The sequence below is a fragment of the Amblyomma maculatum genome, chromosome 6, assembly GCF_055883805.1.
Source record: "Amblyomma maculatum isolate TAMU_Amacu chromosome 6, ASM5588380v1, whole genome shotgun sequence".
NCBI classification, from domain to species: Eukaryota; Metazoa; Arthropoda; class Arachnida; order Ixodida; family Ixodidae; genus Amblyomma; species Amblyomma maculatum.
Window position 1 is genome coordinate 56,149,981 of NC_139349.1, and position 23,999 is coordinate 56,173,979.

The 23,999-nt window shown below is 44.6% G+C and overlaps 1 protein-coding gene and 1 pseudogene across 1 annotated transcript in view; one reads left to right on the forward strand and one right to left on the reverse strand.

Annotated features, from left to right (window-relative positions):
- Positions 1-1,282: 1,282 nt before the first annotated feature.
- Positions 1,283-2,204, reverse strand: LOC146185801 (uncharacterized; annotated as a pseudogene).
- Positions 2,205-4,425: 2,221 nt separating this feature from the next.
- Positions 4,426-23,999, forward strand: part of LOC146185802 (ATP-binding cassette sub-family G member 1-like) — a 33,663-nt gene continuing 14,089 nt past the window's right edge. The window contains exons 1-3 of the mRNA XM_084605584.1: positions 4,426-5,042; positions 17,614-17,736; positions 18,335-18,452. Coding sequence (XP_084461710.1) covers positions 4,928-5,042; positions 17,614-17,736; positions 18,335-18,452 — 356 coding nt within the window. The 5' untranslated portion in view covers positions 4,426-4,927. The remainder of the gene's footprint in view (positions 5,043-17,613; positions 17,737-18,334; positions 18,453-23,999) is intronic.

Sequence of the window (23,999 nt, forward strand, 5' to 3'; positions counted from 1 at the left end):
GATACAAAAATTTGACATCCTTTGCAGACAGTTCAGGGTTCAGTTGGATTCCCTCTACATGAGTGACGAGTCGGCTCGCCCGTATACGTAGCTGGCCTTGCTGTCAATATTAAGGCATTTTTTTTTATTGCCGACTCAATTCCACAGCCGCAAAGAAAAGCATAAACAGACATTCTAAAAAAAAAAACTCTGTTTGGCAGTTGTTGCACTACAAAAATCGCTTGAGAGTAACAAACTCGTCTAACACAGAGCACCATGACGGGTGCCCTTTTTGAGCCTTGAAAACTACTCGAACGATATGACGATATGATATATGACTCTCTCAATAAAGTTACCTATTACAGATCGAATTTAAACATCAGCGTGGTGCACAGCCATACGCGTTTTCCACAATGCATGCAAACTCAAGGCCATAAACATGTCGTATGGCACGCTCCTATTGTTATCCACGGGCATGAAACGGATACCATGTGGCGTTACGGGCAGTTCTTTCTTTAGAGTGGGCTTTAGGAAGCACCAGTAAAAAACGGCATCTCAACATCCTAGAAAAATATGATCGGCTGTTTCTGGCTTCCGACAACGAAGACAGTTAACAGTCCAAGAAACAAAAATCCCTTTATCCTGGAGCCAAGGTTTGACCGGAAGCGTTGAAAAAAAGAATGATTTGACAGAGGGTCGAAAAGGCATCATTTTAATCCTTTTCAAAGCGTCATTAGTGGCGTAAACATAGTATCTCGAATGATAGACAGGCATACCTAGCCGAGCATTTTAACCAACTACGCCACAACCGGGATTTTGTTTTCCTGTTTTCCTGTATTGCAGGGAAGTACGTCAAGCTCAATTTCATCAGGTCGCATCCCACCTGTCATACACAGTCGCACTAGCATCGAGATCTCACTTTGCTCACACATCAAAATTCTGGGAAACATATATATGGATCGAGTAAAGGTAATCGGGCAGGAGGTCGATCCTGGAGGTCGATCCCCGCACCATAGCACACTGCTCTCTGAACGGAGGCATACACTTGGGATCGTGAAACGCACATCATAATTTTCCTTGTGTACCGTGAGGATTATAGTTAAAAATAAATAAATCCTTGTTCGACGGGAATCGAACCACCATCCCTCGGATCCCCAGCCGAAGGCTTTAAACGACTGCTCCATGCCCGGGATTTTTTTTTCTGACAGTATTTATTACACGTGGTTATGTGCAGAAAGGGTTATGTACACAGACTATTTACAATGCTCTCAGCCGTTGCTGAGATGCAGAACAGAAAACACAACTAAAAGGCAGGCAAAGATAAGCACCGTGTCACCGGCGGAAACCAATCAGGTTGAAAATCATTTTCATCATAAATGTCCTTCAGTTGCAGCATCATTCTGCTAAAATGGAGTCTAGGTGGAATAACAGGTTCAGCGTTGCGATCCAACATGCGTGTCTTCCACAAGCTATGAAGTCCAATAAGAAAAAAAAAACATGTCATATGGTTCGTAATCAGATTGTGTAACAGAAAGATACTGCAAACTGTACGAATTTAGAACAAAGTCTTTCTTTAGAGTTCTTTGCAGCACATCCCAAAAAAGAATTGCAGCTTTGCAATTAATGAAACAGTGCTTAACTGTTTCAGGCACATCACACAGACGGCAGTTTACAGAAGATACAAAAATATTTTTCCTATGGAGCCATGTGTTAACAGGTAGAGCTTGGGTGTGTAATTTAAGGAAAAATGTTTTCGTGCAAGGAGAAATCTGCATTCTGCGCACCCTATCTAACACATCATGACCCTTAAGACCAAAGTATAAAGAACGATACAGGGGTGGCGGAAAACGCATTGCTATCAATTCCTTGTATAGTGCCTTGCGCGAAACAGAATACAAGTACTCCTTCGAGAATCGCGCTGTCAAAAACCTTACCGAAGCATAAACTTCCTGTGTAAATCCTAGTAACTGTGGGCGGTCAGTAAAATCTGAAGAAACCGCTAAGTCAGGAAGCAAACTGATGAATTCAACTTGTAGGAATTCTCTAATAATTGGATGTGAACAATCACGAAAAAAGAAGAAGCGGGCAACTAACTGCCTTACATACAGATGCACTAAGCCGAGCCCCCCTGCACAAACAGGTCTGAATAGGTTATCACGTCGAATCGGTTCAAAATTGGATGACCAAATAAATGTCGCATTACATCCAGCGTTTTCAACGAACATTTGCGCCACGCCCGGGATCGTGAAACACACATCATGATTCCCCTTGTCTATGGTGAGGATGATAGTAGCGATGACAATGATGCCGCAATTACTGATAATGACAATGATGGCATTAGCAATGACAATAACAGTGCATTTAGTTGATAATGATAATGAGAGCAAACGTGATGCACCGTGTGCAACTAGAAAAGCTCAGGCTTTCGCATTTATGCAGTGTAGATTTCGCTGTGCTCTCGGAAATATTTTGGCAGGGTATCTTTGAATAGTGCGACGCTGCAGAACATGCATGCGCATTAGCCACCGATCGACTGAGAAACGGCTCCTCGCTTATTATTTTGAGCCTCGTTAGCTGATTTCTTGGAAATTGATCGCAACTGTCACTACTATAAGGCTCAGCAGCATTTAGGATATTGTTTAAGGTTATCTTAAAAACTGCGTAGTTATCACCAATGCTGAGCAAAGTTAGCGTGAACACCTGGGTAGGCGTAAAAATTGGACTGCAACAGTGCATTCATCACCTTTTAGTAATGCAGAGCGGGAGACATAGTTACCCAAATTTTATTGTAATATCTTCGCTGGTAGAATATGAACGTTCTCGCTATATCATAGTAGCATATTGACAAATAACGCGTAATACAAAATGGCGGAACTCGAAACACGACTCGCGTATTGTGCGCTGCTGACCAATACGAAGGACAATCTAGCAGCCGGACAGCTTGCCTTACTTTATTTGGGCGATAAGTCCGGAAAAAAGAAATGCAAAAGGCACAAAGGTAGCATGGAGCCTTAAAGGAATGACGCACTGCAATTACACCGAATCCGAGCCTTCTACTTCTCTTCAACGGATAATTTTTTAAACTATTACGAATATTTGCTATTAGGCATAGTGACAAAAGAAGTGTGGATGTGAGAGAAACTTAGAAGGAGTGTAGATTGGTCTCTAACTCTGCTTGAAATTGTCACAGACATGCTTACAACGACGTCAGCCAGTCGTATATCCTTGGAACGGTTTTTCAGCTACGTGAGGAAGCTCCTAAAGCAGCTTTCGGAATCGGTACTTTGAGAGCATTTAAATTCAGAACTCAGCTGTATTTAAGCTGTGTTTTGACTTATTCTTCGGCACACTCATTAACACGTGGAGTGAATGGCGACACTAAGAAGGACTAATCAAGATAGTCTACATATCCAGTGTTTAAATGTCTTGGGTAACTTCCAGATGATTCTTTCTCAGAAAGTTATTTCTGTCGCCCTTATACCCTAAGAGGCGCCAGCAATAGAGTTGTGCAACATTACATTCTCTGCGATGACAACTGCACTGTGCAGATGGACAGCATTTGCATTTAAAAGCGAGTGAACTGCGAATTTTGAATGCGCATCTCAAAACAATCGGTTCCTTAAACACACAGCTTTAAATGGTACATTCTTGAGTGGTGATCACGTTTTTGTGAACCACGGTGTGGTAAACCGATGGATTTGCAATTCCCGCGCAACCCTTATCTGACAAAAGCATCGCTTCCCCCTCCCTCTCAACATATGCCTGATACATTAAACGAGCAAGAGGGCTGATGCGTGTGAAACAAGCTTACGCGTCACCTCAAAATTAGCCGTTAGGAAGCTGAGTCCGCGACCGTTAGTAGTGGCGAATGCGCGTGGCCCGGTCGAGGTCGTACATCACGTATGTGACGCCTGTTGCTTTCTCCCTTTCCACTTAACTGCTCGTGCAGCTCCATGTGACTGGTGACCGTGAACTTTCTCTCTCCTTCTTTTTCTCTTTTTGTTTCTGTCAGGACTGCGTCCCATTCGCCCCACTACCAATGCGCCTCTGTAGCTGTTGCCCTGCGCAAGAAAAACGCTATTAATGCCGGAGGGTCTTCCCTCTTCTCTTCCTCCCCGCCTCCGCCATGGTTGTTGTTTTGCGGCGGTATGACCTGCGTCAGAAAGAAGGAAAATAGACACCAAAAATAAAGGAAACCCGAGCTGAGGGCGTGGGTTTACAGCGGTCTTTTGTCGAGGACTGCGCGCGTCGTTTCCTTTCGCTGCAACCGGGTTGCGCCGCCGCGTTGGTGCAGGGAGTGGAGCCCGCTTTCTACTTTCTTGTCTCGCTGGCCAGACAGGTCGTTTCTCTCCTTTGCGTTGGAGGTTATCTCCCTCTCCCTTTCTGCGCGTGTTTTGCGTTAACCGAAAGCGAGGGAGGCCGCGCTGTCGTAAAAGCCAGGCATTCGTTTCGTGGTTAGTCACTTCCCTCAGCCGCGAGCGGAAAGCTTACCAGGCGCCGTCCGAAGTAGCCTCAAAGAAGGCGAGGTAGTTCGAACGAGCTGGCGAATCAGGGTCCCTGGTGCGCGCGGAAACCCCTGTCACTCCAGACAGTGCTCGAGCAGTCAAGTTGCTATGCGTTAAGTGCAGGTAGATTCTGCACAGCATGGACAACAACTGGCAGCTTTCTCATCGCTCTTAATGCCAAGAAACAGTGGACTGTCAAGCGGAGACTTGCCTCTACAGCTCTTTGTTTTAAATCCTTTTTTTTTTTTTTTTTTTTTTTTGCGAAGAGCGAAAACCAAGACATCGCTTGCAGCAGTTATTCGACCTGCAGAAGCAGCGACAGCGTGCCAGTACTGGAGTTGCGTGGTGTGTAGATGAGCCTCTGACGTAGACTTGCGGCTGGCGTTTCTAAACCTTACAGCGCGGCTGCGGTAGCGGTCATAGCTCCTTCACTGGAAGCGAACATGGATCGCGGAGCTGTGCTTCTCAACGTTTCGCGGCTGGAAAACGATTCAACACCAAAGTGCTTTGACAACCCGGCGTTGGACGTGCCGAGCAAGATCTTCGATAGCGGCAGACGTGAGTTGCTTGATATATGCTGCACTGGGGACAGAGAGGGCACTTGGGAGTGATCCCCACCCATTCTGAACTATATTATATTTCATTTTGCTGTCATTTATTCACTCGTGCAGATTCGTGCCGACCCCATTCCTTTCCTGCTGGCACTAAAGTTAGTGAAAAGGCAAGGAGGGTTATCAATGGCCACCAAGAAAAGCTAGTTTAGGGTGTCCGCCCAGGAACGCCACGAGAGAAAGAGGTTTCAGATTTGTAAGGTCAGGAGGACACGAGAAATCCTGCCGAAATACTTCTTGCGTGGTTTCTTGGATAATTTTCCCGCTTGGTAAAGCACTTCGATATCGAGATTACAGTGGAACTTATTTATTACAGAGATGACGACTCTTGCTGAACGTACTTCCTGCTGCCACTGTACTGGTGCGCTGACGTTGCCACCCTGTTTATTAGTGCCTCAACAATGACAACGTAAAAAGAATCTCAAAAGTATAGAACGATCTTGTTTCGTCAATGTTTTCAAAAATGTGTGCAGTGTTTCTACTTCTTCTAGCCTGTTGAGTGGCTGTCAGTTTAAGGCACATCAGAGATCATCAGTACATAGTGAAACCGGTTCGTTCTCTAGAAACGGACATGAATCCCCGAGCTGGGCTACTCAAAGTCCGCTTCTCGTGCTGGGGTCAGAAAAAGTTTTTGAAACACTGAAATCAAGAAAAAACTAAATTTCCCGCCCGCATGAAGGGGGCCGCCAGGCACGGAGGGATGCACTGTGCAGGTCGTGCGGGGAAGTTAAAAAGACACCTTTCATTTAGCGACTGCACATGTTTACATTTCCAAGTACTTAAGCTCTGTTGTAAATTTCGTGTTCTGAAAACTTCTGTGCGGACCTGCACATGACGACAGTATGCGCTTCCTGTGGGGAATGCCTAAGGCCGCTTTCCACGAAGTATCGTTGCGGTAACCTTTGCTGTGTACACGCGAGCGCGTTTAGTATTTTTTTGTTCTCTGATCTTACCGTGATACGGTATTGCGAGATCTAACAGACCTTCGACTAATCAAGAAGCCGAACGTAGGCGATGACGTACTAATACAGTAAGCGGCGGGGGAACGTGTCAGTGTCCAGTTTTGTACTTTGCACTTAAGTCTTGTCCACATTAGATTAAATTTTTCTGTTACGTTGAGGGCATATTACAACGTAACCATCTTGTGTGCAAACAACGCAGAAAATTTGACGATAAATTTTATAGAGGAAAGAAATAAATATAAAGATCCGTTCTTCCTGAAGCCCCTTGACGCAGGGAGGCGCACTTCGCTTTATAGAAAAGTTGTCAGATATATTGTGAAACAATAAGTGGCCCCTGGGAACAAAAAATGAAAGGAAAATGGGAATAAGCTCTATTTAAATCTCGTTATAACGATATCGAGCACTTGTCGCATTCGCAGAGTTGTCAAGATGATTGGCCAATGCACCCGAGCATCCATGTTCGAACTCGACAGGTTCAAATCCACTCGACTATGATGATTTTTAATGCGAAAGCACTACATGCGAACTAGCTAAATCACTGCCACAACGACTATAGCTTGACCTTGCGAGGACTTAGAGGTCATTCGCCGACACCTGGCGAACTTAATAGTTATCGGGAAGACAACGAGTTGAGCCTCGTGGTGAAAATATCTTTATCCCTACCCAGATGCTTAAGGAAAACAAGACGAAATGGGGCCTCGTGAAGAGCTCAAGGCATTTTGCTGACACTCGGCAAACTCGGGAGTTGTAGCCCGGAGAATAAAGCTTACGCTTAAACATTTTCAGGAATTGGGATGCCTACGCACCTTTCAACGCAACAGACATGGTGGAATATACAATGCAGATATGCAATGTTTCGAGCTTTGGGTGGGGGTTATTACTTGAAACCAGTAAAACAAAATAAAGCGGATCCCAAGGGATTACTAAATTCTCGTGAAAAACTAGGCATACGCCGTACACATATCACGTGTTTCTCGTTTCCTTGGCGCATCCCGTACTCGCCTTAATGTTCGTAGCTTTTGGTCAATGTAATACATGTTAGAAACACGATATATCGTATTCCCGTATTTCACTTGGTCTCCCCGTGCGTAATGTTATACGGCTTGTTTTCGACAATGAGCAGAAAGCTGTGAAGTGTCTCACCCTGTGGCTGCTGCTCCGCTTGAGCTCAACTCGAAGCGTTTGATCGCCTATATAATTGCGAAGGTTTGTGACGCTTGTCCCCTCCAACACATATTTTGCATGAGTTTTGATTCCCGTGAAGCTCTCAGCCCGCACGTGGTTCGAAGCCATGAAAGATGAGGCTGCGCGGGAACACAAAGGCACAAGAGGCCTGGCCACCTTAAGAGCGTTAAAATATCGAATAATAAATAACAAATACAATAAGATCGGCTTCGCTGACTGCTTTCTGAAGAAATTAGATTAAGAGTAGTTCATTTCCCTATTATAATAGCTTCCTTATTGTTGGTTGCACAAGGTCCATAGCTATCCTTTAAATATCTACATCTCCTGCTAGCTACGCATACGATCAGTTGATGTTCGCTGGATGACCAACTGCACATATGTATCAGTGTTTCATTCTGATTTGGTTTGGAGGACCCTTTCAAGCGGAGGAAGCTTCAAATAAGCGACAATTCGCTTTTCAGCTCAAGAACATTATGTTAGGGTCTTATTGCCTTAATGTCATTTGATGTGACAAAATTATGTGACAAAAAGAGTGTTTCACACCCTGAAGCAATACATGAGTTCAGGTTGGTTTATTGAGTGTGGTAATCTTCCTTATCGTCTCCTTCATCCGCTATTTCTAGCGGTTCCTTTGGGGTGTAAAAATTTTAGGCAAGAATGTTATGTTAGGGTCTTATAACCTTAATGCCATTTGATGACATTGATTAAAAAGAATGTTTCACACCCTGAAGCAATACATGAGTTCAGGCTGGTTTATTGGGTGTGGTAAACTTCCTTTTCGTTTCCTTCATCCGCTATATCTGGCGGTTTCTTTTGAGGTGTAATAATTTTAGGCAAATTTCGAGAATTAATGTTGGTGCGGTACTGCGCTGAGTCTAAAAATATGCTGCTTATGTGCTGTATAAAGTCAGGATAAGCCAAGCCCCCTAATGTATAGGAGTTTTTCCTTCCTTTTAAATTCTGTCCCTCACGCTAATAAAGAAAAAGTTTCAACTTTTGTGAGTGCCACTTTGTGTAGTATGACAGCCGATGTGCATGCTTACAAAAGGCGTCAAATATCCTTGAGAGCGTTGCATGGTTTCATTAAGATCTATTGCCTTGTTTTTACTTTCGTCTAATGCTATTCCTGCATATAGCAGCTTAATTACTGTCAAAATGAAAGAAAGGGATGAGAAGAAAAAAAGAGAAAAAGATTCCGAAAGTTAGAAAAACGCACAGAATTTTATTTTCTTATACTGCAGTAAATTCTAGTTCATTGCGCTAAATCATTTTAGGACTGTGGTCCCTTTACAAAATTGCACGATTGTAGTGCTGTAGTTAGCAGCCAACTTAGAAATTCTTGTTTTACGTTCAGGGCTGCAGGTTTTTCAATCGTACTCACAGCCCATTTTTGCAGCAAAATTAATACAGGTGCCGCTAAAAAAATAAATAAATAAAAATCAATAAAATCTCTAAAGCAGATAACAGATGATATGGAAAACTTCATGATATATTACTGTTAAAGAGACGTTAAAATTCACGTAATAAATTTTAGTCTTCATCAAACGTTTCGCTCTTAGCAATGCTGTTCCAGTAGCTTTCTTTCTCTCTTAAAGCGGCCAAGTTGTTTCTGCGTTTGTGTTGCGTACGAGAAGTGCGCAATTCAGTCAAAAATTTAATTCCCATCAACAACGCGTTCTCTTCATCCCTACACGACAATTTTGAACGGAATGTTAAAAACTAATCAGCGATTGGCCTTGGTTGCTACGCGAAAATAAGCCACTATATGGAATTGCGCAAAACAAAGGAACATGCAAGCCGAACTTCGGTTTGTGTCTACCCTGGGCCATAATTGATTGAAGTGTCGGGGTATTGCGAAGCGCGCTTTGTACGCGAATCAGCGAGAGTGCTCAAATACAGATGTGAAATGTTCGCGTGTTTGCAAGGCAGGTGTTTTAGACAGGCATTGGCAGATTCTTTGTTTCGCTATGGAATCTCCAATCGGAAAATTCAGAAACTGCCACTGATGATTGTGAAATAATTTTTAGCACCGCTACTCGAGGCGTGGACTTATTGGCCTCAATAGGCTTTTGCGCAAACCATGTGCAGGTCCTACTTTCGGTGTCTTGCTTACTAGAACGAATAAAAGAAATACGCACCCGCAACTGTCCATGATTTCGAATTATGAAGACTGGGGTCAGGCAAAGATCACGATGCCAAGGTTCTACTGGATAATAACAGGCACATTCATTCCATCGCTCCGAGTGCTATGAGAAGCAGCTATGGGCGCAATTAATTTTCGGCCAACTGCACGCGCTGGTCAAGGTTACAACACCTCTTTGGTGTCATTGCTCCATATACGGGGGAATTCGGTCACTAACACTTGCACAATAAATACCAAGTGTGAATGGGACGATGATAATGAGGATACTTGCCGCGATATGACTGCGCCAATAACAAAACTTTGCCATCATGAATTCTCGAGCAGTTTCAGAGATTTTTTTCTACCTGAACAATGGCTTGAGACTTGTTGGCGCTGCCTATCCAACATGGATTCATTCGGCTGACGGCTAGTTTTCTATTCCTCCTTGATGCATCGTTTATACTTTTTTTGTTTTTAGTCTGTGGTGTAACACGCCACGGCGAGAACGAAGACAACGTTCGCACACACGTCCACCAACCTTCGCTAATTAATTTTCTTTCTGTTTCAGTTTACCTCTTACTCGTTTGTATCACACCGACAAGACCTGCCTTTGAGAGGAAGATCGGACAGTGTATGAAAAACTCAATTCTCGGCGGACGCTTCAACCGCTTCGTAAAAAGAGAAAGAAACACGGGTAGATGAAGTGGAGATGGCATCAGCCCGTGTTTCGGAGTCTATAGGCAAAGGTCTTTAAGTTCATATGAAGGAGACTGAAAGTGATGTTCAACAGTTATAAGCGGCTGTGGCTCCGCGAGACTTTATGGCAGGTACACCCCATCTATGAGACGCCGTGACAGTAGATAGGCGTTTCGCGCAGCGAACTTCTTGCTAACTTCTACTCTCGAGCGTAGACATGGGCGGACTTAGATCGGGACTTAATGGGAGGCCTTTCACGCCGTCTCCAAGCCAAGCCCTTCTCACCTACTACACTGGGAGAGACGAATTATATCCCCCCCCCCCCCCCCCCCCACACACACACACACATACACTGCGTGTAGGACCATTTTTGTAGTCTGCGGCGGTGCATGCGTGCACCTCGAACTGTTTCGAACCCTCAATTATCATCGATTACACGACCTCGGGGAATAGTTCTATTCCCCCTAATGTTTATATTGCGTAAGCAATACTACGCCAGGTTTCAGACCGTCGTGTAAACCCGGCCGGTAGCCACGTTTGACCTTTAGAGCGACCGCCGGGGTAAACCCGGTCGGTAGCCACGCCACGCCGCAGAAATAGAAGAAGAAGAAGATGAAAGAACAGAAAGAAAAGTCGGCTTTTCTTACACAACCTACCGGGTTTAACTAAAGCTAAACCCAGCTAATTTTTAACCCTCGCTTTCGCTTATCGTTTGCATTCGCACAAAAACGCTTGTTAGTGAGCAGTCAAAGAATAAAAATTACAAGGGTTCAACGCTGCCGAACTAAATATTGAGCGAAAGCATTAGCTGCGGGTGACCGAGCGTTCTTCTCTTTTTCTTCTTCCTCAGCCCACATATAAAGCCCCGCTTTAACCAAGCCGTATGAACGTGCCTTAGTGGCCTATAGGGCAAACGTTAATGTCAGGATCCTAGCAGGCTGATTCTGGCATAACCGTCCCATGTGAAACGAGAGACCCAAGTTGATGTCAACTGAGCCGCGCCTCCGACCGCGCCACGCCGACCGCTTGAGTTGGGAGCTCATCTCTCGCTTTTGTGTCACGGGGGGTGTGACGTCACAGCGTCACGTGGGTAAGACGTGGCTACCGCCGCGCTACGCTGAAGGCTCGAAACCTAGAGTAATATTGCTTTCGCAATACAAGTCTGTCAGCGACCTGAAATCCAAGTACTTTTGGGTGGGCATGGGATGGTGGCTGTGCCTGGTGGCTTTGCTGGTGGTTTATTAAGCAGGGGACATTAGCCTTACAACGACCTGTTGACAAATGTTAAGCCTGAGTTTGGCGCGATAATCGGTAAAAGGAGTGCTTAGCAATCATAATTAACATCATTTACACGGCGTCCAGCTGCAGTTCATCATCATCATCAGCCTGACTATACCCACTGCAGGGCGAAGGCCTCTCCCATATTTCTCCACTTAACCCGGTTCTGTGCTAGCTGCATCCACTTGACCCCAGCGAACTTCTTAACCTCATCCGCCCACCAAACTTTCTGCCGCCCCCTGCTACGCTTTCCTTCCATTGGAATCCAGTTTGTTACCGTAAGTTATCCTCTCTTCGCACTACATGTCCTGCCCATGCCCATTTCTTCTTCTTAATTTCTACTAGAATGTCGGTAACCTGAGTTATTTCTCTGACCCATTCTGCACGCTTCCTATCTCTTAATGTTACCCCTACCATTTTTCGTTCCATAGCCGTCTGGGTTTTCCTCAACTTAAGTAGAACTATCTTGGTTAGCCTCCACGTTTCAGCCCCATAGGTGAGCTCAGGTAAGATGCAACTGTTATATACTTTCCTCTTTAGCGATACCGGTAAGCTCCTCGTCATAATCTGTGAGTGCTTGCCAAATGCGCTCCATCCCAATCTTATTCTTCTTATTTCCTTTTCATGGTCCGGATCTGCGGTTACTACCTGTCCTAAGTAGACATATTCGCCTTCTACTTCCAGTACTTCGCTACCTAATGTAAACTGCAGTTCCTTCCCGAGGCTGTTGAACATTACCTTAGTCTTCTGCATATTGATTTTCAGGCCTACCTTTCTACTTTTCCTGTCTACGTCACCATTCATTATTTGCAGTTCATCCCCCGAGTTGCTTAGCAAGGCGCTTAGTTACGTTGTGTTGCTTAGTTACGTTCCCCTTAACGCTTATAACTCTTGCTTTCGTTTACCGATGGCGCATGCGCAAACACTCTCGTTTGTGAGCAGTCCACCGGTCCACTCTATCAGTGACTTGAAAGACAACCTGTTTTGGTGGACGGGTGTGGGTGGCGGTGGTGGTCGTTTTAATATGCTGGGCAAATTATCCTCAAAGTGGCATGCTGAGAATTCTGTTGGACCTGAGTCACACATTTGAGTGATTATTTAGGATTGCGTAGAACGCATTTGTTTACTCTGAGACTCATGAAGAGGATAACCGGCTCCTTTACAGCGACGATAATTGCTCCGAGGGAAACATTCTCACACTCACGCGCAAGTAATTGTGCTTGGATATAAGACCTTGGCGCCAAGACTGGGTCGTTCACTTTTTGTTTTTGAGCATGTGGCGGAACAAAGCAGTGACTTTTTTCAGACAGTATATGAATGCGGCTTGTGCTCCTGCCACGTGCTGAGAAAGGCTACTTACCTTCACACCATTGGTTACCAAGGAACGTTTTTCACTTGTCTTTTTTTTTTTTTTCGGGGACTTTGTTACGCACTGTATGCCTCCGTAACGGCGTGACTCATATATTTTTGTTATATTTTTATTTGCAGTACGTGCTGCTGCTGATTATCAAGGACAACTTTGTAGGCAGGTTGCTTCCGAATAGGCAGCGGTAGCATAAAAAAAAAAGAGAAAGATAGATGATCGTAAGAGTGGAGAAGTAGTAACGGCAACTCTCAAACCGGTCCTTCAGCGTGTTAAATGCGTTTCACGCTTAATAATTCTGCGGCAATGTTAATTCCAAAGTGACTGGGAAGTATAGCGCCGTGTTTTATGCATGCTAATGCTGGATAAATCCCGTTGACCACGTCAGACTGACGCAGGCTAGCGCGCTTTGCATATTGAAACCGAATGTGAACGTTGATATTGAAAAATAATTAAGCGTACCAAGCGGCGCGCATATCTTCCAGACCACATGTTGGTACGTTTATCATTGAACACCATCGTCGGAGCCGGCCGATGTTTCACGGCCATCTCGAAAATTCAGCCTATGCGTCTATCGATGTTCTTCGAAAAACGCAGCGCCCCAGACCGTGTTTACGTGGCGAGAAATGTAGGCAATTGCGCCGAATGGAGCGAAAGAAAACGAAACATACATTCAGAAAATGTCTGCTCTTCTACCCGCCAAGCAGAAAACCACTATCGCAAATGAGTTGCGTCGGTAACGCTTGAGTACGGATCAAAAAGTGTGAGCGACTTTAGCGACTAAAGTAGTGGAAGGCGAAAGCCTTGGTGCCGCATTCTGCTACGCAACTAACACTAATTAGTGATTAATTAATTGATTCGGCACTAATAATTGATTAGTCATTAAGTAGACAATTACTTATTGCCTTAATCATATAAGACTTAATCATTAGTTAATTAATGCATTACATAATTAGTTACCAATTAGTAATTATTTACCAATTCGTTAATTAGACATTAATTAGTAATTGCTCATTGATTGCCTTATGGCCATATAAGGCACGCATTCGCGCATAGTGTGGTGGTGCTCTGTGATTGGTCGAGAGCTCTATGACGTCACCCCGCCCGGCCAATCAGCATCAGTCATTAAAGGCTTTAACCTTAAAAAAGGATCGTGAGGTCCTTGCGACGTGTGCGTCACAGATAGCCCCGACAGTCAAGGATTTGGGTGCGCCAAGCTTGGGGAAGAGTGAACCGTCACAAGCAGCGCAACCGCTGCCGAGTACGTGTTAAGTTCAGTTCAGTCGTTCAGTCGTGTCCGACTCTTCGTGACCCTATGGATCATGTCACGCCACGCTTTCCGGTCTCTCACTATCTTCCTAACATCACATAACTTCATCTGCAGTGCCTCGAGGATGCCATCTAACCATCGCGTTCGCTGCCTACCCCTTCTCCGGCGACCCTCAACCTTTCCCAACATCAAATCTTTCTCCAGCGACTCCTCTCTTCTCATCAGATGACTAAAGTAGCTGAGCTTTAACTTTAGAATTTGACCCTCCAAGGAGCAGTCAGGGTTTATGGTCGACAATATTGACTGATTTGATTTTCTGGCAGTCCAAGGAACTCTCAAGAGTCTTCGCCAGCACCACAATTCAAATGCGTCAAATCTTCGGCGGTCAGCCTTTTTCATAGTCCAACTCTCGCATCCATACATCACAACTGGAAAGACCATATCACGAGTTATACGGATCTTGGTTGGCAGACGAATGTCTCTGCTCTTTACTAGGCGGTCAAGGCTAACCATTGCTCTCTTTCCCAGAAGCAGGCGTCTCCTAATTTCATGGCTGCAGTCTCCTTCCGAGGTAATCTTGGAACCCAAGAACAGAGAATCTGTCACAGCTTCTTGATAGGGCAAGACGCCATGATCTTTGTCTTTTTAATGTTCAGTTTAAGACCAAACTTCTCACTATTCTTTTACGAGCGTCAGAAGTCTCATGAGTTGCACTTCACTTTCTGCCATTAAAGTGGTATCATCCGCATATCTAAGGTTGTTGATACGTTTTCCAGCAATCTTCACTCCAGCTGAAACCCAGCTGAAGCCCAGCTTGCACGTTCGGAAGCTCCCGATCCACAAACTGCTGCAGCCTTCCTTGGAGAATTTTCAACATCACCTTGCTAGCATGCGAAATAAGCGCGATCGTGCGGTAGTTGGAGCAATCTTTGGCATTGCCTTTCTTTGGAATGGGGATGTAAACTGACCTTCTGCCATCCTGTGGCCACTGCAGGCTTGTTCAAATTTGCTGACATAATGTATACAGAACGTAACAGCGTCATGGTTGAGGTTTTGAAGCAATTACTCAGCTGGAATGCCATCCATTCCGCTAGCTTTGTTCTTAGCAAGGCTGGCTAAGGCCCATTCAACTTCACTCTTCAGGATGCCCGGCTCGAGATCAGTAATCACAACCATCTTATGTTGGGTTTGCACATCCGGGTCCTTTTTGTACAGTTCTTCTGTGTATTCCTGCCACCTCTCCTTTATCTCTGAGGCTTCAGTAAGGTCCCTGCCTCGTTTGTCCTTTATCACGCCCAGCTTAGCACAGAAGCTTCCTTTGATATCTTTGATTGTCTTATACAGAGCTCTTGCGTTCCTCAGTTGGCTGTTGTCTTAAACTGCTTGGCACTGTATGTTCAGGAAGGCATTCTTATTTCTCCTTGCTATTTTCTGAAAATGCGCATTGAGAACCTTGTATCTTTCTCTTTCCCCCATAACGTTTTCCATCCTCCTTTCCTCAGCTATTTACAAAACCTCTTCGGATAACCAGTTTGCTTTCTTGAATTTCTTTTGTTTTGGAACTACCTTAGTACCAACTTCTTGTATTATATCACGAACATCAGTCCACATCTCTTCGGGCTCTCTGTCCTCTAGATCTAATTCTTGAAATCGATTCCTCACTTCCACAGCATATTCTAATGGAATTTGATTCAGATCATACCTGAAAGCTCTTCTAGTTTTCTGCGTTTTCCTCAATCGAAGCTTAATTTTGGCAGCAAGAAGCTGATTATCGGTGCCACAACCGGCCCCAGGCCTTGTTTTTACTGCTTGTATAGCGCTTCTCCATCTCTGCCGGCAAAGAATATAATCGATCTGATTCCTGTACAGACCGTCCGGTGAAGTCCACGTGTACAGGCGCCTCTTGTGCTGTTGAAAATGAGTATTCGCTATGGTAAGGTTGTTTTGTTGACAAAACTCTACTAGCCTCTGCCCAGCTTCATTTGGCTCGCCAAGACCGAACTTCCTATAATTCCGGATGTTTCTTCACTGCCGACCTTAGCATTCCAGTCTCCTATGAGAAAAACGACGTCTGATGATAAGGTGCGATCTAAAAGACATTGTAGGTCCGCATAAAATCTCTCAACGTCAGCTTCTTCAGCAGTAGTGGTCGGTGCATGCACCGACCACTGCCGAGTACGTGTATTTGTGAGTAAACAAGCATTCTCAGTGGAGTGACAGAAAAAAAGCATCCGCAACCCACGTAATTTATTCCGCTGTAGTTATGTTCACTGAATCTTAAGTTAACCTAGCAATGAACGGTCTGCAGCTTAAAAGCTGCGAAAATCCCAGCAGGTCTGTTTTATGCTTAAAAAATTAAAATTCTGTCTGCCAATGTTTGCAATGTTCATGTTTTCTTTTTACTGCCGCTATCTTGTGACTGCAATATTATATAACTATGCTTTTGCCGTTAATAAAAATATAAATAAATCGAAGAATGCGAACACAGTTGCTCAACCGAGTCAACGCAAAATTAATGGGACATATATTATGGGTTGATAGTGCCTTCTGTAAGATCGCTCATTATAAAGCTACCATAGCCGTCGAAAGAAGGAACATATTCTGTAGGCGTACTGCTATATCAGAAGGAGGCGGAAAAATTTTAAAATCTGGCAACTGATTTGCAACTTACTTTCTTGCGCATGATTCTGCTCATATTTGGCTGACCATAGCTTATTTATATACCTGAAGATTTCTTTATTTCTTTAGCGTTTATTTTTACAGGTTAAGGCGCTTACCATCCGAAGATGTTTGACAACATTTTCTATGAAAGTTTTGCTTCCTGAACTGAGCTTTGCCATTTATTTGGATTTATTACACTGAAAAACTTGAGCTGAAATGAATGTCTGGGATGCGCTCTTTCCAATGCGCACAATACTTTTTGGTAAAATCCCTAAAAATAACTGCACAGAATGCACAGGGGTATATTCAAGCGCCGCTAACTGGTGCCGCGTCATATAAAATATTAAAAAAAGAGCGCGAAGAGTTAAATGACAAAGCAAGGACGTACAACGCAAGCATTGGCCCACACCGCAAGTGAGCGCTATCGAATGATATTAGTCAGTGCCAAAATATTTAGTGAAGCCATGCACCCTTAGCTAATGAATCTCCAACTCTCGTACGGATTCGTAACCTCACACCTACTAGTGCACTCCTCACCCGACCAAAGGCAAGAATCATGGGAGCCCTCTTTCATTTTCTCTTCGCGCTAAAAATATGTTTACTTTTTTTCGCATTTTAACGACTTCAAATTTTTTTAGGTGCTTACTTATCATATTACTCTGAAGTTTTAGTAGCATGCTTATAGTACAACACCGTGGTGCTAGCAGCGTTAAGTACCGCGCATGCCCTTTGTATTCTTCGCTTTGACCTTTGGTGTTATATCCTCGTACAGCGAGTCTCCTTTGTTCCGCGATTGTCTTCCTACAAGCAACGCTCTAGTGACCTCGACCCACATCCCACATCGTACGCATAGTGCGAATAGGTTGCTGCATTTGCCAAATCGTTGCCCTAACAATTCAATTCTTATGTTGGGTCACTTTTCTTGGCTATATTTAGGGGCTGTGAACAATTACCGTTTTTTTTTTTTGTATCATCCTGCAGTGGGAATAGACTTTGCGACAAAGGTCGAGGTGAACGGCAATGGGCGGCATCATGGATTCAGGAACTTTGAGAGCATCGACCTGACTTGGAGAAACTTGACATACAAGGTCAAAAGCGGCAAATGTACGTACAACTAATCGTACCCATAGTTTAAGCGATACTTTATCCACAGCAAAGTTGAATAAGTATACTAGCTGGTGCATTTCGACCAGATCCCACTCAAGCCATTGAACATTCATATTTCCTGAAAATATCGATATGCAGGCAAATGTTCCCCTCTGCGCGGAAATTGTATCAATTGAGGAATCAAATGAAGCTAAAGCAACTTTGCGCTTCGGCAACTTGTACACATCTGATGAATGAATTACGTGGGCAGCGAGAAACGAGAGATAACTACTACTACGATCGACATATTTTCTTTTTTATGAATCAACGTCGCACGGAAATTATGTGATCTAGGGTTGAGCAAAAGTATACCCTGAGTAATGATACGGCAAGAACATGAAATCACGCAGTTTGCGGCGATTTGCGTAATCTGATTAAACTAACGCAGAGTTCAAAACCCGAGGTGTCTTGCGACTGTTGCTAAGCATTTCGAGCTGAAGTCCTTTTGTTGCGTCCATTATTCGCTCGACGTAGGGATCAACGATGCTCAATAGGAAGGCACGCAAGAGAGAAACGTGCGAGTAACTCTTTTCGCTTTCTGTTCCTTGCTTTCCAGCCAGTAGGAACCTCGTCGAGAATATGAGCGGAGAGGCCCGGTCAGGGACGCTGACGGCCGTCATGGGTCCCTCCGGAGCCGGCAAGACGACGTTGCTGAACTTGCTCACGGGTTTCTAGTGAGTATCATGCTCTGTCTCGCGATGTTGCTCGTTCGTCTTCAGATACGGCTGTGCTTCGGAGCTAGCATGGTACACGCTATAAACCAAAAGGTGCCACAATTGTCTGCTGGTTATAGGAAATGTATTACAAGTGGGCCTGTGCCATAAAGGGCGTACAGTCTGGAGTGGGGAATTCACCCCATTTTATCTGACCCGTGTAGGCAAGAATTCGTTTTTCGGAGTTATATAACATGCATGCAGGTTCTATTCAGATCCTGTTCCATTGTTGTGGTCCTACCCTTCGTCCCTAGTTCAAGCGACTCCTTTCTGCATATTTGATTTAAGGCTGAGGCCTAGTGAAAGAGAACGTGTTTCATTCCCTAAAGAGACGAAGTATTTCTCTATTCAGAGTAATGCCAATTCGAGTGCGAGCATATACTTTGAATACGTACGATAATACGTGTTCAGTGAAACCAGTGCTGTGTGAAGCAGATGTTGTATATATGCTTTATATCAATCGTTGCGTTTGGTGAAAACAAGGGCAAATTATTAGGTGTTTTACGTTGATAAACCGCCGCGATATACCAGCGTGCATAATTTTCACTATCGAAAACGACCTGTTCACGTGAATGAAGGGATGATATAGACAGTCCACCGAGAAGTGCCCTAATTTTGCACATTCAGGTGACCGGTCCTCTTATGAGCCAGCATACGGCGACTGCAATCCCGGTGTCGGTATTATTTCTTCAGGCAGCTGGAGGTCGGGGGATCCAGAAGTGGTTTAGACGGGGCTAGAATGGGCTGCTACAAAGTCACCTTGAGCTGAGAGCGTCGTGTCCGAGAAACGAAAGCGCCGGCATACGGTGGATGCGCGACAAAATGTATTCCTCTCTTTTTGCGAGGAGCTCAAGGTTCATCGATTCGCTGCTGTTTCTGCGAATGTCGTCGTTTTAGATAATTATTTGGTCGTTTATACTGCGGTCTCACATCATTTTTTGAGGCTGTGCAGAGGTTCACCATCGGTGTTGACTCACAGTCCGGTTCTCTCCGCGCGCGTGTTTAGCCTTCTCTCTTCTGGGCAAGCGCTGTCCGTGACCTCGTCTATTGCAAGGCCAACGTCAGTTCGTGCTGGGCTTTGAAACGCAGACACCCGCGCTCTCACTGAAGGCACGTGCGTGCCGTGCGGCTTTTAGGTGTCGGATTAACCCGCGAGGGACTGGATGGCATAACAGAGCCATCTGAACGACCAGTATTTTTTATTCACGCGACGTGCGAATGATTTGGACTCATGAGCACCAAACGACTTATTAAAACGCCAGTCCGAACGAAAGTTTCCTCCAGCGCCAGACATTATGCACAGGTAGATGTACTACTACCTGCAAAAGTTAGCAGACTCAACCTTTAAGTTCCGAAACGTGCCGTATCGCATGAGGCTGACGCTGATGATGTCGTCCTTGTTTCAAGACCAGCGCATTAGGCAGGTCTCAACACGAGGAGTGCACTTTCGGGTAGCATCACTTGCGGTGTGGCACGTCTTGGAACTATTACTTTTGCAAATGATAGTGCCGAATCACCACCGTCGGGCTGGAGAAAAAAATATTTGATCAAGTGCTCACAGTAATATGCTTCTGCAGCTGCGGCACCCGAATGCGGCTATCAACCTATCGCCAGTCTAGGTAGAAAAGAAATCGCTCCCACAATTGAAAAATAAAAGGCGATAAAACGAAATAGAGCGCAGTTGTGCTTCCCTGCACGTGATGGATTTAGGTTAATGAACGACAGAACGACCCAATAATACGTCAAAGCAACGATTTCGTCCAAGATTCCCTTCCCAAGCGTTCCGCACCAAACGTAAGTGCAAAGTTGGAACAAAGCTTGTAAACGTTAGGAAATCCGTCCGACAGCCCTGAGGATCAATCCTAACACGCTCCGATGAAGAAAGGGATGCTCAAATCATTAAACATACTGCGCCCATGTCATAAGCTATCCAAGACTGGACTCGGCCGAATTTCAACGTATAAGGCCGGATTATGTCGCCATCGTAACGGTTAATAAAACCCTTCGAAGCATTGAGGTAAAAAAATAGTAACTTTTGCCCTTTAACTTCCTGGAAGAAAGCGAACACTCGTTCACCGCGGTGGCTAAATCTTTAAAGGGGCATAAACGATGGTATAAACAGGGCATAAACCAAAATAATGAACCACTTTTCCTGCCCGCTTCCGCGGTCTGTTATTATGTAAAGGTAAAGGATTAAGGACAGCTCACCCATCCATGACTATGGCGGAGCGATTCGCCCTTCCCACGTGCTGAACTACTTTTGCGAATAACCCTCGCTAAAGGGATGAGGACGAAAGATACGACGGCACAACGAGCGCCGACTCTAAACTAACTTTATTCCACATGGAACACGATTCTTAACGGCTGAGTGGCTGAGACAGTAAGATAGGAAAGGCAGGTAAAAGCTCCAACTTTTTCTTCCCCTTTTTATCCTACACTGGTCGTTGTATCTTTCGTTCCCTTTTCTTTCGAGCTGTTTTGCACAATGGACTCCCTTTCCGACTCGGTCTACTTCCGCCACAAGTTACTGCTTGCTAGGTGCGCACGCTACATGAGGCCAGGAATTGAAGGTTTCAGCAGTGCACCGAACTTCTAACATCTGACACATGCCGCGCCGCCATGATTATCTGGTTGTTTTCTACTGGAAAGCTGACATCGAATATTCTACAGGACGTTTTACGACCCCATTCATCTTTGTTTCTTAGTAACATTATATCCTGCGGCTATTTCTAGCTACGCTGAGGTTGTCCGACTGAAAAAGGACGGCTTTACTTCGCATATAAAAAGGCTATAAAATTCTTTCTGCGATTCAGTTCAGACTTATGACGTGGAATCTGAAAATGACTCAGGGAAAGCTGGGTGCAATTGAACAGTTGCGTAAACTGGCCTCAGAAACCCGCTCCGTTTCCTGCAATAGTAAGGTCATTGGCCTTAGAAGGCGATAATTATCGACAAAGGTAGATTTCACGTTTTTTCGCCAATGCCCTTAAGGTGCTTTGCAATCACAAACTAAAAAAAAAAGCAACAAAAATATCCAGCGCTTTAGACAATTATTTCCCTCTGTGCAGACGTGCGGTGCAAGAAACTGCACCCGTGAAGCGTTTTCAAAGCTCCCGGGTAAACCTATCTAAGCAATGGCGTTAAGATGGGACGATATTATAATTTTACAACATAAATATTGGCTCCCCTTTGATTTTTTGGGAAGCCGTCACGGAGTTATTCCCGCCGGGAGTAGCCAGTCGAAGTGGTGTGTCAGAAAATGAACTCTAATGTACTATTAATTGTGTTTGTATTATGCTGGCCTAATATTCCCTCATTGCTATGAAGCATCTGATCGGTTCTAATATAATCATAATTATTATCACGTGACGGTGGAAACAACCAAGAAAACAGCAGCACGAACCAGATAGATAGTCTGGTGTAGAAATTCAAACTAGAGTAGAAAAAGTTCAGTTCAGTTCAGTCGTTCAGTCGTGTCCGACTCTTCGCGACCCTATGGACCATATCACGCCACGCTTTCCGGTCTCTCACTATCTTCCTAACATCACATAACTTCATCTGCAGCTCCTCGAGGATGTCATCTAACCATCGCGTTCACTGCCTACCCCTTCTCCGGTGACCCTCAACCTTTCCCAACATCAAATCTTTCTCCAGCGACTCCTCTCTTCTCATCAGATGACCAAAGTAGCCGAGCTTTAACTTTAGAATTTGACCCTCCAATGAGCAGTCAGGGTTTATGGTCGACAATGTTGACTAATTTGATCATCTGGTGTCCAAGGAACTCTCAAGAGTCTCCGCCAGCACCACAATTCAAACGCGTCAATTCCTCGGCGGTAAGCCTTCATCACAGTCCAACTCTCGCATCCATACATCGCAACTGGAAAGACCATAGCACGAGTTATACGGATCTTGGTTGTCAGTGTAATGTCTCTGCTCTTTACTAGGCGGTCAAGGCTAGCCATGGTTAGAGTAGAAAAAACGGGGGCTATAAATATATTCTTATCGCATGAAATCATCCAATTTATTGTGCAGACCTGTTCCCTCAAAAAAGGTGAACCAAAACGGTCGGTACAACCAAAATGGGTGTGTTTCAAATTACGTTAACTCTTTAACACAACGCTGAATGTTCCAGAAAAGCGGTTACATTGCCGCCACACTCCAGACAGTTTTAGGATCTTCTGTGCATAATAGTGAAGCTCCGCAAGCAATCTAATTGAGGGTGCAGAACTTCAGGAATAACATATTTCGTGTGCCGAAGACAGGTGCAAGCCAACATTCCAATAGTTCGATGCATTAAAGTGAAACGCAAGACTCAGGCGAACAAACAAATACACAAACAAAATAACGAACAAACAAACAATCAAGTCCGAAAACAAACAAGAATAAAAAGCAAACAATTAAACAAGCACACGAATAAACAATCACAGGAGCCGTTAAATGGCCTATTGGCCTCGCGATCGAGCAGAGTAGCCACCTTGCGGCGCAGCAGCGAAACCTACTCAGTGTGGATGCGCGCTCGTATGGCCGTCAAGCCAGCAGTGTGCACATTTTCTTCACAGTGTACCATGCCGCAACAGTAACAATTCACGAGGCGAAATTCACTGGCTGTAATTGACGCTAAATTTGCCTGCAAATCTGTTAGTTACGCGCACACAGGGCAAGTGTAATGCAACAAAAATATCAGGACCGAGGACGCGGTACAGGGATAAATGCGTGCAAAACCACGCCAGCAAACTAAAAGACATATGGTTGCTTGCCGTGTTTTCCTAATATTCAGCAGCATTCGCCAATTCTGTTTTTTTTTCTCAAAAATTGGAACACTGTAAATAGCTCATGATTTGCAGATGGCATGATTTTTTTCGCTAGCAAACCCGCTGTAAACTTGGAAACAACCCGATGCCGCATGTGTTTCTGCGAAAGCGCCGGCTGCCGATCCGCGCTATTGGAGCAACAGTGGTGCCACCTCTAGGTCGATCTCGCGGCGAATAGATGGTTGGGTCCTGTGTGGTGCGTAAGCTGAAGAGTTAGCGATCTTCCTTCGCGCAGTCCGTGTGCCAGGAAGAGAACAGGGCCGGAAATAGCATACGTTTGATAGTTCTCTCATATTAAGCATCGCTACAAAGAAAACTACGCTTTTTGAGCACAAGCATCAATCGAGAAACTATCGACCTTCCGTCCTGTCCGAAATATAAGCTGGAACGGCAAAAAATAAAAAAGAAAGATCGGGAAACGGGACCGACACCTAGTCGGACATACGTGAATTTTCGTCATCCTTTGAAAGTTTCTTTGTTCTTCCTCTGAAGTAATTATTAAGTGTGGTAGAATGCACCACGTTTCAAATCTCGATTTAAAAGTACTGCATCAGGAATGATTTAAAAATATAAACTTTAAAAAATTAAACAGAAACAAGCAAAAACGCTACTTCACAAAGACAGCAGTGCAGGACGAAGAAGCACAATTACACAAGAGCTGCTGACAGCCGTACATGTGCACCACCATACAGTCAAG